Raw genomic sequence first — 24,333 nt, 5'->3', positions numbered from 1 at the left:
CCCTACCAATGGAGGCAGACATGACATACACCTTCTTTGCCACCTCACCCACTTGCGTAGCCACTTTCAGTGCTTCCAAAGGCATACAGTTAGAGTTAGTGAGAATTGGCATGCTGTGTTGGCCCTGGAAGCATGGCAACACTTGTGGGCTGCCCCGTACAATTCTCACTGATTTGATTTGATGCATATGATAAATTTCACTGTGTGTTTTGATATACATGCAGACATCCCACCTCTCCTGGAAGTTCCGGGAATCTCCCGCATATTAACAGTGGCTCCTTGATGCCCGCAAATTATATACAATATCACGGAAATCAATTTTTTTGAGAGCGAGCGAGAGAAAGCAAGAGAGAGCGCGAGAGCGACCACGAGAGAGAGCGTGCATGTGAGAGAGAGCGAGCGAGAGCGAAAGCAAGAGAGGGAGAGAGAACGAGCGAGAGAGAAAGCAAGCAAGAGCGCTTGAGAGCACGCGAGCGACCACGAGAGAGAGAGAGCGCGAGCAAGAGCGCGCCATTACAGAGTGTTCCAAAAAAATATATAAAACGTACGTCACCCCAGACTACAGTAAAGTGTACCGCTGCCTAATAGGGGTCAAAATAATGACAGTGTTGCTCGCTGCACTGTTTGCAACAGTGACTTTTCTATTGCCCATGGTGGGTTAAGACTATAAAAGACATGTTGAGGTGAGTTTAACAGGTGACATTCGTTCATTAGCATGGCTAACGTTATTTAAACTCGCTGGCCAGCTGCTAAGGAGCTACTCTATTGCAGACATCCCACCTCTCCCGGGAGGGTCCCGCAAATTGATGGTGCTACGTTCCTGAAATGGGTTTTTGCAGGGTGGGATGTCTGTACATGTGACAAATAAAGCTCATCTTCTAACCTTGAAACATAATGAGCTGCGGTCATTATTCCCAACATGTTCACCCATTATCAGGTCTGTCACCTAGCCTGGTTCGTTTCCCTAAACTGGGCCCATTATGTTTTCTTCGCTATTAAGTCTCTCTACATACTGTTTCAGCAACCCCTCTTGGATGTACAAAGAAATCCCACACCACCTATACCTCTCGTATTAAGGAAGTTCTAATCAATACTGTGGGAGGTTAAAATCCCTGACTATGACAGCCCTGTTGTTTCTGCATCTTTCCGTAATTTGCCCATATATCTACCCCTCTACATCTCAATGGTTTTCTCCATCCAAATGTCCTCTATGGATAAGCCCTCTGAGTATTGCTGTGATCCTATCCCTTTTCAGTAGGGAGCATGAGTTGAGATTTGAAGCACAAGTTCGAATCTTGGGTGATATTGAAAGAATTTTTTTCATTGAACAGATCATTAGATTACAAAATCTTACCACAGCGTCTTGCTGAAGCCAAGACAATCATACAATTTAAGAGAAAAATCACTTGAAGAAGGAAAATATTAAAGGCTATGAGAAAGCAGCAATGAAATAGGCTGGAAGTAGATATCTCTGATGTGGAGCTAACTTTGGCACAGATATAATGGGCTTCTGCTGTGCTGAAATTGGCATGATGCTGTGATAAATAATAATGTCAGGATCCTTAGATAATGACACACCGCGCTGCCTTGAACAGCAGTGAAATTGTTGGAAGCATCTGGTCACAAGGGGTGTCAAAAATATCCCCAGCCTGCCCATTACAGCTGGTCGTCTAATGCTTTGAGTCTATTATCCATCAGCTCCTGAGGAGGTTGCTAAGTAACAGTCTGGTGTGTGGGGTAATGAAATCTCTCAGATAATATCACCTGTCACGTTGAGTCTGCAGTCTTGGTTTCTTGTGGAAATTAACAGAGGAGGCATCCTCCCAGGGAAAAGCAGAAAATGAAACTTTTATTTAAAGTCAGTATTAATTTCAAACACACCATTTCGGTTTCCAGTCGCTTAAGGGTACGACAGACCAGCTATTGCTCTACATACATTGCTCCAACTCACTAATCACATTTAGAGAAGTAGATGCAATGCTTCAGTTGACTTTAGGGCCCTGGGTTAAGTAGGGAAAGACCATTGGATATGTGCTTGTGATCTGTATGCAGTGACTAGAAAGTTTGAGAGAGTGAGACAGTTGACGAAAAGGGCCTAGGAACTCAAAACCCATTGAGACTCATTTTTCCCTTGGAAAGAAGAGGAGATGGGGCAAAACGTCTTTGCCAAACATTCTGTGTGGAAGATCAACATACAGTAAACTCCAACAGTCCAGTGTCCGATTGTTCAGGAATACTGGTTCAGCATTAGGCTTACTCATTAGTCAGGAGAAGGAACCAGGTGTACAACCAGAATCAGGAATATGGGTGTTTGCATCCTCAGAGTTTATAGGCTTCAACTTCTTTTGACAAGCTAAAACTCAACATTTTATTTACCACACTCTTCAAATTTAATAGGTTCACTAGGAAATGCATTATCATACAGTGTAACATGTTTTTAAAAAATTGAAGTAAAAGTGTATTGGGGAATTGGAGTAAGGTCCAATAGACCAAAAAATCTGCTAGTGTGGTGCCACCATAGCCCTGAAGGTGCCAGGTTATTGGTACCTTAAGCATAGTGTAATCTTCCACCATTTTGAATAGCAGCAGGGATGTTGGGAACATTGGTGCCATTTACTTTCTCCTGTGGATAATTGGGTCTCTCCCTTCTTCCTTATTGCCCTTCTTGGAGACTGGTTCATTCAAGATTCCCCTCATGCCCCCATGCTACAGACAGCTCCCAGATTCCCCATTCTATTGATCTTTCCCTTCTTTCTCATTTTATTGCTACTCCAATGATCCCGTGCTCTCATCTCCCTCCAAGACTTCTCACTCTGCTGGCTACTCTATATTACTTAGGACTAATTCTGGTGTTTGTGCTTGTGCCCAGATATTGTCGAATGCAGCATCGGTAACCCCTGTGGTAATGGTACTTGCATTAATGTCATTGGGGCGTTTGAGTGCGAATGTGATGATGGATTTGAACCTGGACCAATGGCAACTTGTGAAGGTAGGGTAACTACTTTACAAATTTAACAGGACAGCTGTGATGATAAGATTGCCAGTGGGTATCTTGGAGTGAGCAACAATAATGTTTAATCAACTGTCATTGAAAGCTTCTAACAAGCATTTTGTTTATTTTTTTATAGATATTAACGAATGTTCTCTCAATCCTCTGCTGTGTGCATTCCGCTGCATCAACACCTATGGTTCCTACGAATGCACCTGTCCTGGAGGTTATACACTGAGGGACGACCGGAAGATGTGTAGAGGTAATGAACGAATGGCAGTATTTACACTGAGACACAGAACCAGTCAAAATGCTGGTGGAACACAGCAGGCCATGCAGCATCCATAGCATCCTGACGAAGGGTCTCGGCCCAAAACGTCAACTGTGCTTCTTCCTATGGATGCTGCATTCCCCCAGTATTTTGTGTGTGTTGCTTGAATTTCCAGCATCTGCAGATTTCCTCGTGTTTGCAGAACCAATCAGATACTTTCTGTGAATTGCCTTTATAATTTGATTAAAAATATATGATGAGAGTATAATATTATCATTTTAGCAGATTCACCAGAAAATCAATAATTAAAACTTGCATTTAAACATGGACGGTTATTTTAATAGATGGGACTTAATAGATAGCGTATTGTATCAACTAAATCAAAATGCCCCTCTCAGCTATTGCATTATTATTAACCAAGAAAACAGGAGGAAATGCCCAAACTAGATGCGGTGTCAGCAAAGTCAGTTAAGTCACCTTTAGTGATTACTAATGTCAGAACCAAATAATAATTCACGTTTCAGATGCAAAGCAACAGTTAGTGGTTGGGAGGCTACCAACTATGGCTGCTTTACCAATTCCATATGTGAGGTTATGAATTTCATCTTGTGAATGACTGACTATATGGTCAATTTATAATGTAACCAGATCCTACTATGTAATGAACACAGTACAACTGCAGTATGACCAGAATTTGCTGCAGCATATCCATATTCAGCTGCAAATAACCAAAGAGAAAAATCAGCTATTCCACAAGCTGGTCTAAGTCCTGACAATGCATCACACACCCAGGTGAAAGAAGTGACAGCTGGATAATGGGGTTCTCCTAATAACAGGAACCTCAATTTATGAAGTATTTTATAAGCTTCAGAAACATATCAAGATATTTCATTGGAATGTTATCAAATAAAGTAAAACGTGGAGAGCCAGAATGAAAGGAAAGGTCAATTTATACCTGTTAGCATGTAGATGTTACATCAATGACTGAACCTTTATCCTTAATTCCAGGGATGAAGGGGTTAACCTATGGGGAGGGATTGAGTCACCTGGGACTATACTCTCTGGAATTCAGAAGAATGAGAGGGGATCTTATAGAAACATACAAAATTTTGAAAGGGATAGATAAGATAGAAGTAGGAAAGTTGTTTCCATTGGTAGGTGAGACTAGAACTAGGGGACATTGCCTCAAGATTCAGGGGAGAAGATTTAGGCCGGAGATGTTTTTCCCAGAGAGAGGTGAATCTGTGGAATTCTCTGCCCAGGGGAGCAGTTGAGGCTTCTTCACTAAAAATAGTTAAGATACAGTTGGATAGATTTTTACATAGTAGGGGAATTAAGGGTTATGGGGAAAAGAGAGGTAGATGGAGCTGAGTTTATGGCCAGATCAGTCATGATCTTATTGAATGGCGGGGCAGGACCAATGGGCCGGATGGCCTACTCCTGCTCCTATTTCTTATGTTCTTAACTTCACACACGGGACTACACGAGAATTTCTAATATTTAGAGCAAGGTTTGCCCCTGTATTTTTGATAAAGTGCCAGAAAGATGCACGGTGGTATGCACTACAGTCAGTGGGTAAGTGGTCTGAAGAGAGGTAGGTAGCAGTGCACTGTCTCTGTGTTGCTGACCAGTGCTTATCCCTGATTGCAGACTCGGATGAATGCTTGGAAGGATTACATGACTGTGAGTCTCAAGGGATGATGTGCAAGAACCTGATTGGCACCTTCATGTGCATCTGCCCGCCGGGAATGATGCGAAGACCAGATGGAGAGGGCTGCATGGGTACGTCTGTCTGTTTGCTTGTCTCTCTGGCGATGCCTTCAGTGGTCAGTCCATGTGGGCTCAAGAAGTTTATAATCACATCTTAGTCAGCGATGTTGCTCCTCCTTCAGGAGGATGATCAAGCTGGGGTCTCCTCCAGGGTTTGAGCCCATCAGTGCTGATGAGGAAACACAGAGCGCTACCAGAAGATGGAGTTGGAGTTGAAAATGCGGCATAAAATCTCTGTATTTTTATTGATTTGCCTCCATGTCCTCCACAGATTAAAACAGAAGAAGGGAGTCACTGTCCACCCCCCAAATAACAAACTACAGGGCTCTTGTTCAATATCCAAAGGACCATCGCTACCCCTCTTCTTGTATCTCTAGATTTGGGAGGTTATCCCTGTCAGCAGGAATGGTAACAGGTGTCCCGTGCAGTTTTACATCCCCTCTGGTGTCCTGTGCAATCTTATCTCCCCTCTGTAATTTATCTGGCATCAGAAGCACAGTAGCACTATTGGCTAAGGATGTGTTCATGTTGTGTCTTCTATTTTATGATGATTTAATGTAGATGAATTCAGGCGAAGGATTGGGAATTTGATTATTTTATATATGTGATCTAGCATGCATTCCAATTGATTGTGATGGTATTGGGTTTGCTGTCCACAAAGTTCTGAACTCAGATGATGATCTTAAGCTTTATCCAACACAGATAGCTACAGGTTTGGTCAGTAAGGAAGATTATACTGTAGCCACTACTCTTCAAAGGCTAGATCATTTTTTCTCTTTATCCTCCATGGCACGTTTAGCTGCCAGTACCTACTATTTGAGCAGTGCGTCCCCCCTCCCCAGCAAAGTTTAAATACAGTTCATTTATTTTTAGTGATACATGTTTATGTTTAGATACAATTCTTAAAACATATTTAAGACTCAGAGGATTTCTATCTTAAAAAGTTTCCAAATTACAAGTAATGTCTAAAACACAAAGGATTTCCAAAACACATGTTCAATTCTGATAAGTTAAAAAGCCATACCAACAAGTTGCAGATGAACAGGTTTCCATCACAGAAAGTGAAGGCAGAGGAATGGATTCTAGTCACTCTATCTTTCTTCTTGTCTTTCCATGACTATTCTCAACAAACCTGCCTGATCTCTTACATTTATACGTTTTTTTGCTACTTGGCGACTTCACACGATGTGATATTTTTTTCAGATACCTTTGCTTAGAAATTCCCACAGACAGTCTTAACAGCTTCTGGGAACGGAGATCCCAAACACCCAAAATTAAAGCTGTGAGGGCTGACCCTCTTGAGTACAAAAATGTCCCAACAATTAGTAGATCAGCTACTTGATGTGCTAAGTGATAGTATCAGTCTGGTCTGCATGCTTCCTTAAACTAAATAACTTAGCCAGTGTTGTATGGTTTGATGCAGGGCCAATTAAGATAACACCATTGTCTTATAATACATCTCTCAAGCACCTTGTGGTGTGGGTGAGCAGTCTGTGCTTTATAGATGGTGCTGCTGGTTTGCAGAGCTGTCCTTTTAATTTCAGATTGATTATTGAATGCAATTTACATGAGGAACTGAGGACTGGTTCTTGTTTATAACAAGAAGCCGAACAAGGAATAATGGTTGGGAGTTTAAATTACTCAAAAACAACTCTTTGGCCCCTGAAAGAGTCAGCTGCTGTGTTAGAAAGCTGAGCTTGGCAAGAAGACCCTGTGGGCCCTGGACAGTGAATATCCATTGCATCATAAATATTGAGTCTATCCCTGATGTAATAAGCTTTATTAAGAGATACTGATCAACAAAGTTAGTGTTTGGTTCTGAAATTCCTTGACATTCACAAAACAGTGAACCTGGGGTTATCAGTACCTTTTACAAAGCAAGTTCTGGTATCCACTTACTTTTCCAAAAACTTGATCCAGTGCAGTTTTGAGTGAAATGTTTGAAAGAGTAATTGCCGATGTTTATTTCACTTAAATTCATCATGGAGCAATGTTACAAGCATAATATTTACAATTTTGGATGTCAGTTTTACTCAATTCCAGTTCTCCTGTATGAGTAGAAGCATCGTGACTCAACCTTTGCCCCCAGGTTGAGCATTTAATCTAGTCTGACTCTTCAATCTCATTGAAATGGAGCACAATATTGCTAACAGTTTGTCTTAGAACAGATTTAGACAGTTCTTGTCTGTTGAGTAGAAAATAACCCAACTACAAATTGAAATTTTTTCACCTTTAAGTAAAGCAATAATGAGAGATAGGATAAAGCATTGTTTAGAAATCCAAGACTTTATTTTGACATGCAAGTTAATCTTCTACTGGAATGTTTCCAGATGAAAATGAATGCCGCACTAAACCAGGAATATGTAAGAATGGACGATGTATCAACACAGTGGGCAGCTACCAGTGTGACTGTAATGAAGGGTTCTTGGAAAATCCGTCAGCAACAGAGTGCCTTGGTGAGTAGAAAATTTAAGCATGTCCATAGGATCTGCTGAAATACTTACGACATTCAATGTGATATCAGGAGGTCTTGAATTACAGGGCAGCACTGATAATAGTGAGAAAAACAGTAAAATTAGTTATTACATGATGAGCATTCTGGCTGCCAGAGTTAGCAGAGGTTCCACAATCAGTACCTAGAGAAACTCGGTGTAATGTGGATTATTCTGCAGTCTGATGCTGTTCAATTCCAGCATTCAATGTAAGGGTGAAGCTTTCCAAATAGGACAACAATGTACAGGGGTTGACTCACCTGATTCTTAATCCTCTGTCAAATGCTTTAGACCACGATTATATTACCCAGCTAAGTTAAATACTGAGTCAGAGGTCAGTGCTGAACTGAGCAGGTTTCATCAGCCCATGGAACCCAAGGACACCAAGGACACCGATTCCTTCCATTGTACTAACAGTTGGTTGGAAGGTGCCTGTCCCATCTCAGTGAATGAGACCATTGATTCTATGTATCACAGGCCTTTAATTTACTGGTTTACTGTAGATATATAAAGTGGCCTGGAGATATCCTGGTCCCACGATGATGGTTTAATCCTACACCACGCAGTACAGACAGCCCTCTTTATAACTTTTTGGAAAAAGATTATACCGTTGCACAACACAGTCCCAATTCAGGCAGTTTATACTTTTAGTATAATTCAGTGCATTCTTCATTCTGTAACTCAGTCCCAAATTGACCATTCCCTCTCTCTCTCTCTCTCTCTCTCTCTCTCTCTCTCTCTGTCTACCTATCTCTATCTCTCTCTCTCTATCTCTATCTCTATCTCTATCTCTTTCTCTCTCTATCTCTCTCTCTGAGTCCCACACTAAACTGTGTGTTTACATCCTAATCCGAGCACAAATTAAAATCTAAGTGAAAGATGAAGAGAGAAAGAAAGGATTATTTTTATACAGTGTGTCTCTAAGACTAGGACATCCCAAAGCACTTAACAGCTAATGAAAGAAATAAATAAACCAACAGGTAAATGAAATAAATGATAATGGAAGGATCTTTTGACAACACATTTCTCTTAGTTTCTGCAATTACGAATCATTTCTTGCTTTGCCCCTGAACTGATGTGTCCTGTTAATGCTTGCTGGACAGCCATTCCAACTCTATACCATATCCTTCTCATCTCAGATAATCGCCAGGGCTTCTGTTTCACCGAAGTTTTACAGACAATGTGCCAGATGTCATCTACCAACCGTAACCTGGTCACCAAGTCTGAATGCTGCTGTAATGGAGGCAGGGGCTGGGGGAATCAGTGTGAACTGTGCCCGCTGCCAGGCACAACCCAGTATAAGAAAATGTGCCCACATGGACCTGGCTACGCTACCGATGGTACAGGTATGACAAACATCCATTCATTTAGTCATAACTGGGTTCCCCAGGGGTATTTACCCACCAAGTAATACACACAATGTGCTGGACGAGCTCGGCAGGTCAGGCAGCATCTATGGATGGGAACAAACCATCGACATTTTGGGCCGAGACCCTTCATCAGGGCTGACCTGCTGAGCTCCTCCAGCACATTATCTGTATTCCACCAGATTTCTGGCATCGCAGCACCTCTTGTGTCAATCGAACAAGTAAGACTGGTCCACTGGGAATTGCAAAATGTAAGGTGATTAAATTCCATTTAATGGCAGAATTTCCAAGATAGATTTTTGGTGTTTCAATGGTGACATGCACAAGCAGCAGCAAAAGCATCAACCCTCGCCCTCACCCTCCCCTCACCCCCTCACTTGCTCCAGCAAAAGCATCAACCCTCCCCCTCACCCTCCCCTCACCCCCTCACCCTCCCCTCACCCCCTCACTTGCTCCAGCAAAAGCATCAACCCTCCCCCTCACCCTCCCCTCACCCCCTCACTTGCTCCAGCAAAAGCATCAACCCTCCCCCTCACCCTCCCCTCACCCCCTCACTTGCTCCAGCAAAAGCATCAACCCTCCCCCTCACCCTCCCCTCACCCCCTCACTTGCTCCAGCAAAAGCATCAACCCTCCCCCTCACACCCCCTCACCCTCCCCTCACCCCCTCACTTGCTCCAGCAAAAGCATCAACCCTCCCCCTCACACCCCCTCACCCTCCCCTCACCCCCTCACTTGCTCCAGCAAAAGCATCAACCCTCCCCCTCACACCCCCTCACCCTCCCCTCACCCCCTCACTTGCTCCAGCAAAAGCATCAACCCTCCCCCTCACCCTCCCCTCACCCCCTCACTTGCTCCAGCAAAAGCATCAACCCTCCCCCTCACACCCCCTCACCCTCCCCTCACCCCCTCACTTGCTCCATCAAAAGCATCAACCCTCCCCCTCACCCTCCCCTCACCCCCTCACTTGCTCCAGCAAAAGCATCAACCCTCCCCCTCACACCCCCTCACCCCCTCACTTGCTCCAGCAAAAGCATCAACTCTCCCCCTCACCCTCCCCCTCACCCCCTCACTTGCTCCAGCAAAAGCATCAACCCTACCCCTCACCCCCCTCACTTGCTCCAGCAAAAGCATCAACCCTCCCCCTCACCCCCCTCACTTGCTCTAGCAAAAGCATCAACCCTACCCCTCACCCCCCCACTTGCTCCAGCAAAAGCATCAACCCTCTCCCTCACCCTCCCCCTCACCTCCCCTCACTTGCTCCAGCAAAAGCATCAAGCCCACCACCCACCATGCAAGCAATAGCAAAGCCCCCAGAGACCAGAGTCTATCAAAACCTACTGTCCATCCCCACACTACGACTTCTTAGACAGGCTCTCTCTCTCACTAGCAAGGGAGAGAGAGATATCACTCCCATAACAAACAAGAGGAGAGACCAACAGCTCACTGTTTCGACATTGCAATCTGCGGTATTGCTTATTGGGGTTCCCCCTGACTTGAGGACCAGCAGACTCTCACCATCGAGGAGAGATCGCTCAAGTGCAGGGGCCTTCTTTCAACAGCAGAGTACGCTGGTGTCTATTTTTCAACCTCCCGCTACGTTTCAGTCAACAACATTGGCGAGGAACCGTGTTGTCCACATCATCCAGGCCACACCTGGAGATATTGAAATGCCAGCCTGCTCAGCCAGTTCCAAGATAAGAACCTACCACCCACAAAGAACCGTAGTTTGAGTGCAATTGTAGATCACAGATTCCAACAGGATCCCAGCCACCTTGTAAAGGAAAACAGAGACCCGAGTAAAGAAGATATTAAACTGTTCTGCAGATGAACTGGAAGAAGTCTCCCAGATCCACAGAAACCTCTGGCACCATCTTTAGCTCCTGCCCTCCAATTGATCAGATGTACGGTCAAAAAATGAACAACATTTTGTATTAGTTGAACCCTCGTCTGACTAGTAATAATGAAGTGCTCTGGAACATCTTATCAGGAATTCCACTGGGGTATAAATTCAAAGATGCATGCAACTGCAGATGCTGAATACTGGAGCAAAAAAAACTGCTGGAGAAAGCCAGTGGATCAAGCTGCATCTGTGGAGGATGGAATGGGATTGTCGATACTTTGGGTAAAGATCCTGCTTCAGGATGGTGGTAGAAATTCAATGACTCTTTAACACACTAGCGGATGTAATGATGCTGTTCTGCCATTTAAGTGGAACTGAATATCAGAAGTAGAAGAGGGCAAAATAGTTCGTTAGCCATGATGACGATAAAGCTGCCGGATTATCATAAGATCTCATTTAATTCACTATTATTTTTAGATCTGTCATTAGTTGGTTCTGAACTGCACTCTGAAATGTCCCAAAATGCCACCCAGTACCATGGCAATTGGAACTGGCAGTACATAATGGTCTTGCCAGTGACACCCACGTCCTGCGAATACAAAACCAACCTTTCTGATATATTTTACAGATATCGATGAATGCAGAGTGATGCCAAACTTGTGTAAAAATGGACAGTGCATAAATACTATGGGTTCCTTCCGCTGTTTCTGTACTAAGGGATACACCACTGATTTAACATCCACCTCCTGCATTGGTAAGAAACTTTTAAATCATCCCTTTAAGAGAACAAGTGATGCTCAGCAGCCTTACACTCTGGATATCTGAATATTACTGTTTAGAGGAAAGTATGTATCAGGTGAAGAGGCAAGGATTGAAACCCTGGAAATATGGTATGACCATCAAGGTTTTGTCAGGAAACAGGGATCAGGCGGCCCAGATGGGGGCGGGGGGGGGGAGGGAATACCGAAAACTTTCAAGTGCTAGGATAGAATAGATTGACGTTTACGTGTTGATTTCCACAGAACAAGGATATATTGAGGAGAAAGAGAGCATTGGGATAAAGTTTAGAATTGAAAGGTGGAAGTTCTGAGAAACACTGACTAGAGAAGAACTGATAAAAAGAAAGATGTTAATGAAGCCTCCCATTTTATGAGAAAGTTTTTCTTCTGTACTTTGAAGATTTTGGAAGATTTTCCATGTCTGAGAGATGGTTTCCACTGAGGATTAAAAATTGCTGCAGAAAATCATAGCATCTTTGAATAAGGAAGCACTCAAGCCTAAATCTTATAGAGCTAGCATGTGGTGTTAATGGCATCCAGTGAAAGAAGCATTCAGGAGATGAGCAGGGATTTGTTTGTTAAAGTGTCAGCAGACAGAGACACAGGGAGCTGTAGAAATCAAAACAGCAATGTTCCCAAAAAAAGAAACAAATACTGAAATTGCTGTACCCTAAAATTAAACTAGTTGATCATATGGAGCATACTGGCCAGGCTGAGACCGACATCTCCAGTCATTATTTTCTATTTTTGTGTTAGAATAGGTTGCTGTGATTGGATGTGAGAGCTCTTCAAGTTAGACCATAATACATAGGAGCAAAATTAGGACATTCAACCCAAGGAGTTTGCTCCCCCATTTGATTATAGCTTATTCATTTTTCCTTCTTAATCATATTCTCCTGCCTTCTCCCCGTAACCTTACTAATCAAGAACTGATCAACCTTTGCTTAAAATATACCCAATGACTTGGCCTCAGCAACAATCTGTGGCAGTGAATTTCACAGATTTACCAGCCTCTGACTAAAGAAATCCCTCCTCATCTCTATTCTAAACAGACGTCTTTTTATTCTGAGTCTGTGCTCTCTGATCCTAGACTCCCATTATTCGAAACTTCCTCTCCACATTCACTGTATTCCAAGCCTTTCAATGTTCAGTAGGTAAGTTGGTGATCCTGCAGCGTAACTTCAGCACTATGTGCCTGTTCAGTGGGTAAGGGCACTGCCTGGCATGTAACAGACATTAGTAACAAGATCCTGGGACCATGCCAACCTATTCTGTATGAATAGATGCTTACTATAGGAGTTGGCCTTGGTATCCCATGTGGAGGGGAGAGGAGGATAGTTCTGCAGTGACTTTCCCACCTGGGCATCATAAGGCAGGATCAAGCTCAGCTCTATTGCCCACAAAGTTAAACTGCCGGCCATCACTCACTGTTTCAGTGTTGTACCATCAATGTAACACATGTCCTCTTTGATATTTTCAATGGAAAAAAATCATGAATGAAAAGTCATTTCATTCATCTCATCAGTGTTCCCTGAACTCTTATTTCTTCTAAACTGGCATTGAACCTGTTCAACAGGGCTCACAATGATGGGCTGGGTTAGTGCCCTATGTCCATGCTGACTCCGCAATCCCAGGTACATGGGAGCTCCAGGTGTATTTCAAAACTGAATGCCTTCTTTCTCAATGTTGCCTTCAGATCATGATGAGTGCGCGCAGTCACCCAAACCATGCAACTTCATCTGCAAGAACACAGAGGGCAGCTACCGATGCTCCTGCCCAAGAGGCTACATCCTGCAAGAAAATGGAAAGACATGTAGAGGTAAGAGACAGAGGCACTGCACCCACTGCAACAGCAGCAAATATAGTCACGGCTGCCTGGACAGCACTTCAGAATCAGACTGTTATGGGCTCAAGACCCAGCCGGACACTTGAACGCTGAATCCGTGCTGACATTCCAGCAGTGCAGAGGGAGTACTACACCAAGAGAGGTATTATCATGTAAAGCTAATTTCCTGATTGCTCTGGAATGGATGTAACTGGTCCATGAAACTATTTCAAAGAGGAGTGGGGGATCTCTCCTTGATATCCTAGCTAGTGTTTACTCCTCAACCCAGACTCAGTATCAAATTACCATGGGGAGGGAACGTCGACTCAGACCATGAGAGGCCTGCGCCGGGCATTTTCATGCCTTACAAGGCACAGATTGGAAGTCTGTGTGGGGCGCCACTCCTCGCACAAACACAAGAACAATGTGTGGTTAAGTGCCTTGCTCAAGGACACAAACACGCTGCCACAGCTGAGGCTCGAACTAGCGACCTTCAGATCGCTAGACGAACACCTTAACCACTTGACCATGTGCCCAACACAAATTACCATGGTAGACTTCAATGTTCGTCAATTGATTGCCGTGTCTCCTAAATTACAATGGTGCTTACTACCCAAGTTAGCACCCAAGCTTTAGACTCTTCTGCCTCCTCAATTCCAGATCCTACTGCATCCCAAGTTATGCCGAGAACTGGGTCCTCCTCCATTCCAAGCCATGGACTTGATTTTATCTCAAACCCTGAATCCTATCCTATTCCTACTCCATCCTGAGGCCCGGGCCTAGAAATTCAGTGGCATGGCACTTGTTTTTATTTCATTTTTTATTGAGATACAGACCCTCAAGCTTTTTCCTTTATAAAATGAGGTCAAGGCAAGTAAGCTGGTTGGTAGTTGGCAACTATAAATTAACCCTAATGTTGATGGATCATAGGATAAGAGCAGAGAGTTGATAGGCACGTGAGAGAGAATAAGTTACAGGGAAACAAGACCATATGACCATAAGACAAGTGGGGGAATGTCAGAGTCAGCCTGGATTTAATGGATGGAATCGTTTCCTACATAAAAGAATATGAGAAAATATGCCCTAGCCTCATGTACTCCTCGGTCCCACTGCACATTCTAGTTAATATCTCTTGGAATTATTCCAAATTTATTTCCTGTGTTTCCTCCATAGACCTTGATGAATGTTCCACCAAGCAGCACAATTGTCAGTTCCTGTGTGTTAACACAATTGGATCCTTCACATGCAAGTGTCCACCGGGTTTCACACAACACCACACTTCATGCATTGGTGAGTAAAACTCGGCAGTTTCAAAGCAACGCACACACAAAAGGACTGGTGAAGGGTCTCGGCCCGAAGCATGGACTGTTTACGCTTTCCTATAGATGCTGCCTGGCCTGCTGAGTTCCTCCAGCATTTTGTGTGTGTTGCTTTGGATTTCCAGCATCTGCAGATTTTCTCGTGTTGACGGTTTCAGTCGGATTTCCTGAATTACTTCCCAATCTGGATCAATCCATGTTTGAACTAGCTAGGATGGATCAGGTCTTAATTATGCATGGGAAACTGGTGCCAATTAGCAAATGACATGACAGAGCATAAAGATATACAGCATTCAGCCCATGATGTTAGACTGACTTACAGTATATAAATCTACTCTATGATCAATCTTGCCCTTCCCTCTTACATAGGCAGAAAAATAAAGGGTTATGATCTATCTAAGAGTTTCTTAAATGTACCTATTGGATTAGCTTCTACCACTACCCCTGGCAGTGCATTCCACCACTCCCTGTGTAAAAAAAAAAGAAGCTTATTTCTGACATCTCCCCTAAACGTTCTTCCACTCACCTTAAAAGAATATCCTTTGGTATTGGCCATTGCCACCCTGTGAAACAGGCTGTCCACTCTATCTATGCCACTTGTAATCTTTATATACCTTTATCAAGTCTCATCCTCCTTCGCTCCAAAATGGAAAGCCCTGGCCTGAGCAATCTTTCTTCATAAGACATGTTCTCTAATCCAGAGGAATTCCAATATGGAATATAAACTATCTCATAAATAGAGTGAAGCTTCATTTGGCAGGTGATACTTTCTCTGCCACCTGTGAATGTTAAGTGGACAAATGCTCTGTACAGTGTGGATTAGATGGGTAAATGTCCTGCCAGCTGTGAGGGTTGGGTTGAATACCCATTCAGTGTGGTTTGGGTGGCGTTGTGCTGACCAGTGGGGTACAGGCAGACCTAGATCAGGAACGCTACTGAATTAATTGGTCCAAACTGGAGATAGTGAAAGGCTACAATCAGCCTCACCGCTGTCTTCTCGATATCACACTTTACTGAGTGTTACAGGTTATGCAAATGTATGTTTGAACAATGGTTCAGACAGAATGAGTTATGGCTTTAAACCTCACAATTCCCCACCCTCACCCCCACCATGTAGGATGTACTAGTTAACTAGCAAGACATTCTGGCAATTAACTTGTTTTCTTGTTGTCAGACAATAATGAATGCATGTCCCAGTCCCCGGTCTGTGGTTCCAAGGGCACTTGCCAGAATACACCCGGAAGTTTCAGCTGTGATTGCCAGAAAGGATTCTTACTGGACGAAACTGGTTTAAACTGTGAAGGTATGGATGTGTGTAATTTTGTTCTGGTGGGCTAACCACTTGCTGCTTACAGAACTGGTTCCTGTTCAGATCTCTCTGAAGAAGTTCACGTAGATGGGCAAAAATTGGTTAAAGATGCTTTGCGATAGGTGGCGCAGATTGTCAGGGCCAGGTCAGGACCAGTGTATTTCCCGTCTGAAGCCATTGTCACACTTGACTACCGGGAAATAAATCAACACTTAAAAACTCGCCCTGTGGCAGCAAAGGAGAAGAGTGTCATGGAGGTGAGGCAAAGGTATCTGCTGGCAGAGGAGGAAGTGTGTTCTGGGCAACTCGTGACATCAATAGACAAGTGGCTGACACTGCGTAAATGTTACTCGGCTAAGATGAATCTCACACAATAGTCCCAGGCCATTTTCCTGATGGTCTTGATTTCAGCCATGAAAACCATATGTAAATGGAGTGAATTATTATTGCCCATGCAGTTAACAGTCCCCTTTGGACGTCAAACGTTTTCATTTTTCATAACTACCTCTGCTTTGCTTGAGTAGAATATTTCTAACATTTTTGTTGGTTAAAGTAACTAAAATACTTATAGAGAATTTCCCAAGATGCATCTTTTCTGATCTTATGCCTTCACCCTTTGTTTATTCGCTTGGAAATTCTGGAATTGCACCCTCTGCATGGACTCCCATCCATCGATCCTCATCCGAAGTCTATTCCTGTTTCTGTGTCGTCCCACCAGGCAGGCCTGCCTCACCACTCTTCCACTCACCACATGTAGGAGGTGGAAACCTGGTGATTAAAAGCTTCCCCTCCAAATTCCTCCCTCATTTGTCATTGCAAAAAAAAAGCCCAAAAGTTGCTTGTAGTTTTCTAGTGGCAAAATGTTCCGAACTTCAAAATGTTCAAATACTATCGTTTATTATTAAAACAATGACAATTACAGGTTTTCACAAAATTATGTCCTTTGTTAGTGTCCAAATGACACAATGAATGTGGATGGGAGGTCCTTGTTGAATTGGTGATTAAAGTCCTCCTGTATTTAAGCCTCTAATAGTTTTCAGATTGTATTTTTGGTCACCCCCTTCCAATCAATTCGGATTAGATCTGCTTCATTCTCCCATGATATCTCACAAACTCCTTCCTCTCCAACCCACAGATGTTGATGAATGTGATGGAAACCACCGCTGCCAGCATGGCTGTCAGAACATGTTGGGTGGGTACAGATGCAGCTGCCCTCAAGGCTACATGCAGCACTACCAGTGGAACCAGTGTGTGGGTAAGTATTGAAACTCTCTGGGTTGGTGTTCAAGATTCAATTGCTATTGAAACTGGGGAAGTGGGACCCTTCATCTTAACCTGCAATTAGTATAAACTAGGGAAATCTGGCACAGGTAGATTTAATCCAAGTGTCAATTGATAAACAGCACTGAGAAACAGTGATACTTTGTGATTAATTTCCACTGATGTCTAGACAGTGAGTCATCGGTCAAGATGAGAAACAGTAAGCAGAAATAAAAATGTTCTTACCTCTTCAGTCTCAGAGGGCTGTACGGCAGAGTCAGAAGAGGGGTGGGAAGGCAAGTAATTCGAAAACAAAATCATTTAGAAATAAGTCCAATTTTTCACCCTTTGAACTAGGACTAGGATGATGTCTCTAGCTTCTGCAAAGACCAATTGCACTTCTAGTTCTGATCAATCCCTTGTCTCTGGCCTTAGCTGAGGCAGCTACAGAGGCACTGCAAGTGACCTCCACTTCTGCTCCAGAGAGCAGTTGGTCCTGCTATGACTCCTGCTCTCTCCTGTCTGAAAAAACCCTTACTTGACAATTCATATAAGTAGACATTGTACAATTGATTTTGAGTCATAGTCTCCGAGCTAAATTAGGGCATTATTAAAGACTGGATGACAGGGCTACTCCCAGCTGTTGTCTGTAGAGTAATACAGCAGGAAAATGGTCTTTTCAGCCCAGCCAGTCTATGCTAACCACAATGTCCTCCCTTCTAGTTGTAGTTGCCCAAATTTGGCCCATGACTCTCCAAACCCCTCCTATCCAGGTACCTATACAAGTGCCTATTAAATGTTGTAATTCTACCCACCTCAACTTCTTCCTTTGGCAGCTCATTCCAGGTACTCACTACCCTCCGTGTAAAGTTACCTCTCAGCTGTCTGTGTCTTAAACCTCTCTCCTCTTGTGTCCGTCCCCTCTAGTTTTGGTACTCGTGGGACTACCCCATCATGTGTCAGAGAGGAGCAAAGTGGATGCTTCTCAGTGATCTCTCTTCATTTTTCAGATGAGAATGAATGCAATAATCCTAGTGCCTGTGGTGCAGCCTCCTGTTACAACACACTGGGCAGCTACAAATGCCTCTGCCCTTCTGGGTTTGATTTTGACCAGTACGTTGGGGGATGTCAGGATGTGAACGAATGCTCATCTTCAGGAAACCCTTGCTCTTATGGCTGCTCCAACACAGAAGGTGGCTACCTCTGTGGTTGCCCAGGGGGCTACTTCAGGGTGGGCCAAGGGTAAGTAGCAAGCCAGTGATTTTCCTCTGAACCTGAAGCTTGAGTAGGTGAAGAAATTTGTGGAGGGTGGGTGAGATTAGAGAGGCAAATAAGATTTTCAAAAACTGAAAATAAATTAACCACTGCTGTTGGATATCTTGGACAGTTAACACTTGCTACAGAAGCAGCCTTTCACATTCTTGCATATACCTAACACTTCCTCGCACAGAAGCATCCATTGTATTAGTAATAGGAGATACCAAAGGGATATTTGCAATGTAGGTTCACCACAGAGCCACAAAGAGCTGGGTATTATTGGGGAACGAGGCAAGCTTCCTTTGCATACAACCTCCTGTCATAGGAACCCATCTGGCTTATAACATGACCTCAAAATATTGTGAAATTCTTTATTCAGTCATTAGTGAGTTTCCCACTGTGACTTTATGGATGAAAAATCTAGAATATCTCAAACAGATTCAGAGGGTGTAAATTTAAACTCCTGATTTTATCATGGTAGACAGTGTGCACTGCAGACATGACCTTCAATAGAAATAGAGGGATGGGCCTCAGTGTTAGATTCCCAGTACAGGAGGAAGCTGTTTCAATGTGAGGATGTGAGTGTATGCTCACTTACAGTGAAATGAGTTTTAGTGTAAGGGTTGATGTATGAGAGGTGATCTTTGTAAAGAACTGTACCCCGATCAGTATTTCTAGGAGCGATGTTTAAAATACACTTCATTGTAATTAGTATGTTGAGAATGTGTACTTACAGTGTTTTATTTGTGTGCTGCCTTTGAATTGCATGTTCAGACATTGTATATCTGGAATGGGATTCGGGAATGGTCACTATCTGCCTGTGGACGAGGAGGAGGTAGCAGAAGAGAACATGTTGTCCCCTGAGACCTGTTATGAGTGCAAGATCAATGGCTATCCCAAAAGAGGCAGGCACCGGAGGAGCACGAACAGCACTGGATCCCCTGAGGTAATTTGTGGAAATATACAGCATGAGAATGGTAGTGGTTGTTTATGTACTTTATCCCAGAAGTACTTCTGCAGTACATCAGTGAATGACAGCTACAGACATATGAGCCATTTTGTGCATTGTAGATCATAAGGCAGAAGAAGTGAATGGCTCATGAATGAGGTTTGTGGTGGCATGGTTTGAAGAAGGAATGTAGGTTGGGCTGCAGAACTACTTTACTTCAACGGAGCCAGTGGGATGAATTTGCAGACTGGACCTTATGTTAACTTGCATCCTGGTGGATTTGTGGGCCCATTCAATATAGTGTAAACTCCCAAATGGAGAGTCTTCTGAATCCATAAACTACTGCTGATTGACACAATTATTTTGGAAATCAGAGACTAGAATTAGAATAAGGACACAGGAAGTCATTCTTATTTGAGGAGGAAATGTCCAGATGCTTTAATGAAAATTTTCTAAATGATAAATAATTTACGGTATTACTGACTGCCATGAAAAGTTAAAGTTCCTGGGATTCCAAATTTTAAACAAGACAATATGGAGTAAGAATAATCAAGGCATTTTAAATAGTCATTGGGCAATGGAATAAACATACAGAAGACTAGATCAATACTTTATCAATCAATACTGTAGGAACAACAAATGCTCAGCTATCCTTTTGATGATAAAACCTGTAGAGCAAGTGGTAAAATTGGTGGATGGTTGGTGCTGTTACGGAACGTAACATGTTACAATGTCAGAGGCTGCACTGGCCTGACTGCTTGTGCCTACTTAATTATTTGCTGTAAATTCCAAAAGCTATCCAGTAAAAGCAGGTTAATTTTGTTTCTTTTTAAAAAAACAGAAGCACAAGATCAGTCTGGCAAGCTTGGACATCGATGCGCCAATCCCATTGAATGTGAATATCTCAGAAATGGGAGTCCATGATCATATCATGGAATTCCTGCCTGCCATTGAACCCCTGGAAAACCACGTGCGTTACATCATTACTGGAGGGAACGAAGCCAGCTTCTTCCGAATCCACCAGAAAAATGGTCTCAGTTACCTCCACCTAAGCCGCAAAAAGGCCATCCGAGGAAAGTATACATTGGAGGTGTCCAGTATGCCTCTCTACAGGAAGAAAGAACTCCTGAAGCTAGAAGATGAGAATGACATTGACTACCTCGTGGGTGATATTGGTGAGGCCCTTCGAATGAAGCTTCAAATTCATCTTCTTTGATGTTCTTATTTTGTCTCTCTAGGTGGGGGTAATAACCCATTTTAAATAGCACCTCAGCACCAATCTGTCAACATGATACTTTATGATGGGATAGTGGGCTGTGTCAGCTCAACAAAGTCTACGCAATATACTTCATATAGGCAACATACCAGGCCTCAACAACAACTGCACTGTCGCAATTTCATACATGCCACGGATTATGAGACTCTTCAAAAAGGGCAATAAATATTTAAGGTTAAGGTTGGGAGTATCCCTGTGCTCAGCCAGTTTTTCTTTTGAAATATAGTGATCTAAATTAGAGAGTATTTAATGATGGATTCAACTATATTGAAGTAAAATAAACGCAAGACAATTGGAGTGTTAGTAAGATCAGACATCATGAAATTTGGGAGAATAGGTGCTATTGAGTCAGAGTTAGGGATCAATAAATTTGTAACTAAAATGTAATACAATTTAATGTCATTATGATTGACTTGAAACAATAATTTTCTAAAGAGGGAATCTAGGTATTTTCTACTCCAGCCTCTGGCCTGTTCTACTCTCAGGAACTCCCTGCCTCTGTTTTAGTATGAGAACTGCAGACAAATCCATTTCATGTAATTTGGCAAACAAATTTTGGGCGTTGTACATCTAACCCAGAAAGCTCTGACCATAGCAAGTTATTTACAAAAATGTTGACCACAGGAAGCAGAGGAGAGGCTGTCAGTTCATCATGAAGATTTTTGAATAAACCATCAGTCCATTAGTTACAGAGCACAACAAGCCAGTGAAGTCAGAGAACCAGAAAGAGGTGAAATATTTCCATCTGAAACAAAACACGATGAAAGGCATCATCTTCTTTAAGTTTATTATTCTCTGAAGTTATGTGCTCATTAATTGCAGGCCCCTTGTAAAGGCCACTGGGGTGAAAGGTGTTTATTACGCTTCATAGAGATGGAATTAACTAAAATTCACATGTTAAGAGTGCATTGAGTTGTGTGCATTGTCACAGGAGTTCGTCCGAATGCCTGTAACACAGAAGCATTGTTGAGTAAGCATGGCACCATATCCCACCAACCGCAGCATCAGTATTAAAAAGAAAATTAATTTTCTTAACATCCAATGGATTCAGGATTACCACGTCTCAATGACTTTATCTTCTGGTGTGTCTGTGATTATTCCAAAAGTCAGAAAGCTGAGAATTACTCAGTACTTTGATCCACATACATTTTGAAACTTTGGTTGGTGTGCCTAGCAGGTGTCAGACATTCTACCTGCCCTGTTGAAGTGTCCTCATTACAGCAATATCTTGGACATGACCCTAATAGAAGGCCTTTTATTCCAGTGTATAGTGCTCCCATTTTACCTTCCTTCTTTGTAGATGTGTAGACTTTGGCTGAATCCAACAACTCTAGAGGATTCATGAGAGAAAGAGGTTCCTATATATACTGTATTTAAAATTATGTGTGTGATATTGATTTATAAGAAGCTTAGCAGGACTGACTACCAAACGAGCACCCTCTCTCCGCCCCACCACGATCAGGCTGAACCCCTGTCACCTGAGGGATCGGCCCTTAATCTCATTGCCCAATGGAGAGAGGACTGGCTGATGTGGGAGACGTGCAGCAAAGCAAATGAGGCATAGGATCAGTCATAACCTTATTCAAATCCCAGAGCTGATATGTGAGGCATTGTGTCTACTCATGCTTTGACTTCTTGTATCCTCCTTCTCCTATTGCCCTACAATGGGAAGTTTAGTCTCTTATTTTACCTCCCAGCAGTGATGGATGTGGCCTTGGCCTACTCCCCAAAAGTACTAGCCTAGCCTTGTCATCTTTGGAATCTTGTCCTGGCCATAGAGCAGAAGGAGAACAAAATGTGTGTCAGTTCTCACATAGAACAGTGCAAGGCTGAGATTGTGGAATTTTGTAATGGGAGCTATTAGAATTTTATCATGGCATCATGCAACCTTTCTGTGCACAGAGAAAATGATCCATCAACTCCAGATTTGTTCTTTCTAAGGGGAATTCACCAACAGCCAGCATTCCACTGCAGAGATTCAGGGTCCAAGACAATCTATCTTAATCACCTGTGCTTCTAAACAGCAATAAGCAAAACCAAAAATATTGAGTACTGGATATTCAAAGTTCTTCTTCATAGAAGCCTATACAAATCTCAGTGGATATTGTCCTTGCAGCCTTGTTTCATGGCTGCTTGTTTATGTAGGGTGCTTTACACAAACTCCTAGGTAGTATCATTTCAGTGACTCAAATTGACACTACCTAAATGTCTCAATGGTATTTCAGGTAACTGGTAACATAGTTCTTTTGTGTTTGAAATATGGCAGCTTTACTATAATCTAACAGCACAGATGCTGGTCCCCCAGCTCACTGCGTCTGAGCCAGCTCTGTCATTCAGCAATCACAACAAGGACTATGCTTCTTGAACTTCCACTTCTCATTTTGAGTTCAGCTAGATTATAACGGAGTAACTCTTCTGGTCGCTGATTTGAAAATGACTTGTAATTTTGAACGTATTTCTGTTAAAGTATAGGATATCCTCTTGCAGCATTTTGACATGGTGGACAAAAAAAATCACCCACTCATCCTTCCCCCCCCCCCCACAATGTTTCACTTTCTCATTCATAGAGATTAAATAGTCAAATTAATCTTAAACTCTTTAAATGACTCCACTTGGAAATGGCACGGTGCAGGCAAGTTACTGTTTCATTAAGGTGCTAATGTTAAGGAATTACACATTCAACCTCAGACTACCTGAAGTCCTGTTGTTCAGTAGTGCAATTGACCTTACAATGGTGCTAGTATCGAAATTCAGGGTTCCTGCACTATCCATCCCATTTTATATTTATGTATAACCGACATTTTGTACTGTTTGTCAAAATATTTTTTTGTGAGCTCATATCTTGTAGCTTTTTTTTTGTAAACAGCCACTTCATGTAAAATAGAGGACGTGTTTATACTGTAATCATCTAGTGACAAACTTGAAAAACAACATTTTTATTGTAAACTTGTAATACTGTATACAGATTTTTCTACTGCAAAGAGGGTTATGAATATAGTAATTCTGCCTAAACACTGGACCCTCGCCATCTGTTGACCATTCTGAACTTTGTATTAACGATGTGAAGCTTGGACTGCCAAATAATGAAGTACTGTTACACTACAGGCCCAAGTCAGCCTCAATGTGTTCTGGTGTCATCATTTGGTGCACAGGGGTGTTTTGGGGGGTTGGGGGAGTGGTGGAGGGAGGGTTGTGGAGCAAGCAGAGCAGAACAAATCTACCTGGGGTATTAGATTTGTATCAAGAAACATGCTCAACAATAAAATGGATTATTTTAGGTTACATTTTCTGCCTCTACTGTGATTTGCCCCAGATCTAAGACATGTAAAGATACTATTCAGAATTGAAAATTGGTAGTTTGTATAAGGAAGCTGGAGCTGATTATCCTTTAGTGATGGGTTCCTCAGGATCAGACCCTTCCCAGCTGACTACCATTGAGTAACTGCACTTCAAATAGCTTGGAAAACCTCTCAGTTGGCAGGTAATTCATGGATGAGCATTAAATAACAGCAGGTCCACATCTTAAAAACCAAAAGATCTAAATACAGGGTTTATATGACCTTGCCGTTATATTTAAAAGATGGTTAAATTATTTCACCATTCTGCTAAAAGGTTTAACCTGACATTG

At 42.7% G+C, this 24,333-nt stretch overlaps 1 protein-coding gene across 3 annotated transcripts in view; it reads left to right on the top strand.

Annotated features, from left to right (window-relative positions):
- fbn2b (fibrillin 2b) overlaps window positions 1-23,872 on the top strand; it is a 287,896-nt gene extending 264,024 nt beyond the window's left edge. For all 3 annotated transcript variants that reach the window (XM_063032677.1, XM_063032678.1, XM_063032679.1), the window contains 13 exons: window positions 2,870-2,989; window positions 3,129-3,251; window positions 4,911-5,042; window positions 7,361-7,486; window positions 8,662-8,868; window positions 11,360-11,485; window positions 13,207-13,329; window positions 14,509-14,625; window positions 15,829-15,957; window positions 17,099-17,218; window positions 18,234-18,465; window positions 19,255-19,426; window positions 20,271-23,872. In XM_063032677.1, coding sequence (XP_062888747.1) covers window positions 2,870-2,989; window positions 3,129-3,251; window positions 4,911-5,042; window positions 7,361-7,486; window positions 8,662-8,868; window positions 11,360-11,485; window positions 13,207-13,329; window positions 14,509-14,625; window positions 15,829-15,957; window positions 17,099-17,218; window positions 18,234-18,465; window positions 19,255-19,426; window positions 20,271-20,645 — 2,102 coding nt within the window. In that variant the 3' untranslated portion in view covers window positions 20,646-23,872. The remainder of the gene's footprint in view (window positions 1-2,869; window positions 2,990-3,128; window positions 3,252-4,910; window positions 5,043-7,360; window positions 7,487-8,661; window positions 8,869-11,359; window positions 11,486-13,206; window positions 13,330-14,508; window positions 14,626-15,828; window positions 15,958-17,098; window positions 17,219-18,233; window positions 18,466-19,254; window positions 19,427-20,270) is intronic.
- The last annotated feature ends 461 nt before the right edge of the window (window positions 23,873-24,333 follow it).

The sequence above is a fragment of the Mobula hypostoma genome, chromosome 24 (assembly GCF_963921235.1).
Source record: "Mobula hypostoma chromosome 24, sMobHyp1.1, whole genome shotgun sequence".
Taxonomy (NCBI): domain Eukaryota; kingdom Metazoa; phylum Chordata; class Chondrichthyes; order Myliobatiformes; family Myliobatidae; genus Mobula; species Mobula hypostoma.
This window is presented reverse-complemented; position numbering and strand designations above follow the sequence as displayed.